Below are 3,863 nucleotides of genomic sequence, written 5' to 3' on the forward strand. Positions count from 1 at the left end.
AAGGATTCTTAGGATAGTGCTAGTGAGAAACATTTTTCATAAACAAACCATATGTATTGTTGCCCCCGACTGCTATAGAAATTTGGGCTTCATTCAGAATATCTTGGTCCTATACAGCAGAAGTGGACAAAGATATTTGAATCCCAAAGTTATATAAAGTGTTTGAATAAGTAAACCACAATGAACAATGACAGAATTAATGAGGGAAGTAATGTGTTAATGAAGAATACAGTTTATTATTACGTGATACAAATATTCTCTAGTCATGGTATGCAACGATCCCTTATGGGTTGTTCCTGAATGTAAAAGTGAAATATTCTCTTTATAACTTTAGCTCAGGCACACAACAAGAGGTAGAATAAAATATGCCCACCAGAGAGACATAGAAATACAGATCAACAAAGCAGAAGCAAAATTGCACCATACAAATTCGATGGATTAAATTGTAAACAGCTGGCCAACTGCAGGACAAATGGCTTTGTAGTACTATGATATTAAACAAATGAATAATGCAACTCCTCTAGTCAGTCCTCTCACAGCAGAGAACAGAGAGGAATAAGTCCTTGATTAGGATAGCGATGAATAAAATTGTAAGTGAAGAATCTGATTCCCTTAGTCATTCGTTCATAGATTGTTGGCATTGCTATTTCACATGGCATTTGGAAAGGAAAAGAAGCAAGAAAATAATTTAATCCAATCTTCTCACAAAAGAGGATGGAGAGGCTTTTTATTATGTAGGTGATGAAAGAAAATGAAAGATGGTGGAGTCTGACTTAAGCCACTAACGAATCGTTGTCCAATGTCGTTGCCTTTATTATTTCACCTGGAATTGGGAAAGAAGGCTAGTTAGTGTTATTCTAGGGGAAATGTTACACAACTTCATTTGCAACCTCTTTGTCATATGGTTCACCATCACCTTTTGGCGATATGTTCCAGCGGCATAAGGAGTCATTCATGAAGTACAGCTGAGAGATTAGGGGTTGGTGTTGACAAATTCTATGTTGACCAGTCTAAATTAGGTCCATCTACATGATTCAAAATTAATGGCCTGGATATGCATCGTTGCAAAATATATCTCCCTTGTTGACATGTGTCTGTCCTCTTATAGAAACATAAAATTTCACAACATATTGCTCAACCTTGGTCTGGCCCAACCTGTGAAGACCACTGGCACCAAAAGCAGCTTTTGCTGTCTCCTCTTGTTTCTTAGTTTCCCTCCCTTCCCCCAAAAACCCAAAGAATGGCTATTGGCCCACGAAGGAATGCCTAATAATGTTCTTTCAATTCCACCCCCTTTCATAAGCCGTTAATTTTACCTTGATGACAGTCACGGTTGCGCTGTAGAAAAGGCTCACAAGGAAGCAGCAGAGAACAGAGAGGAATAAGTCCTTGATTAGGATAGCGATGAATAAAATTGTAAGTGAAGAATCTGATTCCCTTAGTCATTCGTTCATAGATTGTTGGCATTGCTATTTCACATGGCATTTGGAAAGGAAAAGAAGCAAGAAAATAATTTAATCCAATCTTCTCACAAAAGAGGATGGAGAGGCTTTTTATTATGTAGGTGATGAAAGAAAATGAAAGATGGTGGAGTCTGACTTAAGCCACTGATGAATCGTTGCCCAATGTCGTTGCCGTTGTTATTTCACCTGGAATTGGGAAAGAAGGCTAGTTAGTGTTATTCTAGGGGAAATGTTACACAACTTCATTTGCAACCTCTTTGTCATCTGGTTCACCATCACCTTTTGGCGATATCTTCCAGTGGCATAAGGAGTAATTTATGAAGTACAGCTGAGAGATTAGGGGTTGGTGCTGGCAAATTCTATGTTGACCAGTCTAAATTAAGTCCATCTACATGATTCAAAATTAATGGCCTGGATATGCACCTTTGCAAAATATATCTCCCTTGTTGACATGTGTTTGTCCTCTTATAGAAACATAAAATTTCACAACATATTGTTCAACCTTGGTCTGGCCCAACCTGTGAAGACCACTGGCACCAAAAGCAGCTTTTGCTGTCTCCTCTTGTTTCTTAGTTTCCCTCCCTTCCCCCAAAAACCCAAAGAATGGCTATTGGCCCACGAAGGAATGCCTAATAATGTTCTTTCAATTCCACCCCCTTTCATAAGCCGTTAATTTTACCTTGATGACAGTCACGGTTGCGCTGTAGAAAAGGCTCACAAGGAAGAGGATGATGATGGTGGAAAAGTTGGATGAGATGTTTGAGAGTCCTTCATCATCATCAGTGGCTACAATCCCATCAAGGTAGGCTTTGAATGATAAACAGAAATTACTTTTTATAACTTTAGAGAAAAGGAAATATCTCAGTGTAGTTGACATAGAAAACAGCAGAGGATAACATTAGGAGCTGTTAAGAATAGGAACGGGTAATGGGAAAAGCGCATTTTGACAGGCAACAGAATTTTTTTTTTTGATGGACAGCAGTCAAGTCTTGACAATAGTAAGTGATTAGAATTAAGCAAGGGAAAATTATTTCTTGACTTGCTGGTCAGAAATTCTGCACCTGTGGTATGAATGAGTGCAACAAATTAAGAGAATTGTTGACATTTCAGTATATGCCTGGGAATTAAAGTGATAGGGAGCTGGATGCTATATGGAGGAGCAAAATACTTAAAACTATGGATGGTTCCACTCCCATCCTTTGCTTGTTTGGGTGGTATGGTGATTTATTGGCATATATCTAACTGTAGTGCAACCCATGAGTTGAGCTCCCCAAGGTGCATATTTATTATGAGTTTTGTATGGCTAAGCGCCCCCCCCAAAGGAGGTCAAGAAAATGTCTCCATCCAGCGTTGTATATTGTTACGCCTTAGACTCTCTTTAACAATTGTCATTCCAATATAGATGATTTTGTGTAATATATGAAGCATGAACTTCTTGCCAGGATTCTATAAAACTCTTCCAGCTTGTGAACATGGAGTGTATCCTGATGTGGTTTTGAGGGGCAGTGAGGACACTATAGTGGTGAAATTCTGGTCAAATTATATGTGATATTGGGGATCCATACCGGCATCTCCAAGACATGTAATTTAACTGCAAAGTACAGTTGAGGAGGTTCAGGGGGTATGGGTTAAGGCTAAAAGTTCATAAGTTTTGTATAAACTCATGACCACCATTTTAGGGTCAGAATTGTCAACTCAGATAGGCAATGGCTCTCCAGCTTCTCAAGCAGAGGTCTTTCACATCATCTGCTTTCTGATCTTTTTAAACAGGAGATCCCTGGGATCTACCATGCTGGAGGCAGATTTTCTACCCTGGACCACGGCCCCTACCACCTTCCCAAACCTGATGCCCTCATTCTATTTCCCTGATAAAAATGGCCTTCCTGAGTTGCTTTAAGCCGCAGTAGGGAGTAGCGCCAGAAACTTATATTGTGCCTGTCTTTTTCCATATAAGGCTTAAAGTAGGGCGGGTGTGTGTGTCTGTTTTCATTTTGGGAAAATGGCATGGGCGCGTTAAATTTAGCTTCCCCAGCACTGCAGTCTCCATCCATACTGGGCTCCGCCATGACTGTTTTGTAGTTAAACTGCATAAATAGAATTCCAGTCAGAGATCTTTAATATCATGTATAGCGCCAGAGGGACGAAGAGGATATCACATTTTCCCATGTGTGAGTTATTTTATCGTGACACTCAGAGGTCGATTCGGGGGGGATCGCAGGGGATCGCAGTTCCCCCGGGTGAGGTGTGGGGGGCGGGGCACATGACGCAGCCCCGCCCCCTGCTTCCGGCCGCCCCGCTTCCAGCCCTCATTCAGCCCGGAGGAGGCAGGAGAAGAGGGAGGGTAAGTTGCTTCCTCCCCGCCTCTCCCCACCCCTGCCTGCCTGGGGCCAGGGAGGGCCT

The 3,863-nt window shown here is 41.4% G+C and overlaps 1 gene segment (V, D, J or C); it reads right to left on the reverse strand.

The window, feature by feature from the left end:
* Nucleotides 1-1,465: 1,465 nt before the first annotated feature.
* Nucleotides 1,466-3,863, reverse strand: part of LOC107116351 — a 16,945-nt gene continuing 14,547 nt past the window's right edge. The window contains 2 exon segments of the C gene segment in view: nt 1,466-1,649; nt 2,143-2,270. Of these exon segments, the coding sequence occupies nt 1,641-1,649; nt 2,143-2,270 (137 nt within the window).

This window comes from Gekko japonicus, unplaced genomic scaffold, assembly GCF_001447785.1.
Source record: "Gekko japonicus isolate JY-2015 unplaced genomic scaffold, Gekko_japonicus_V1.1 scaffold3498, whole genome shotgun sequence".
NCBI lineage: Eukaryota > Metazoa > Chordata > Lepidosauria > Squamata > Gekkonidae > Gekko > Gekko japonicus.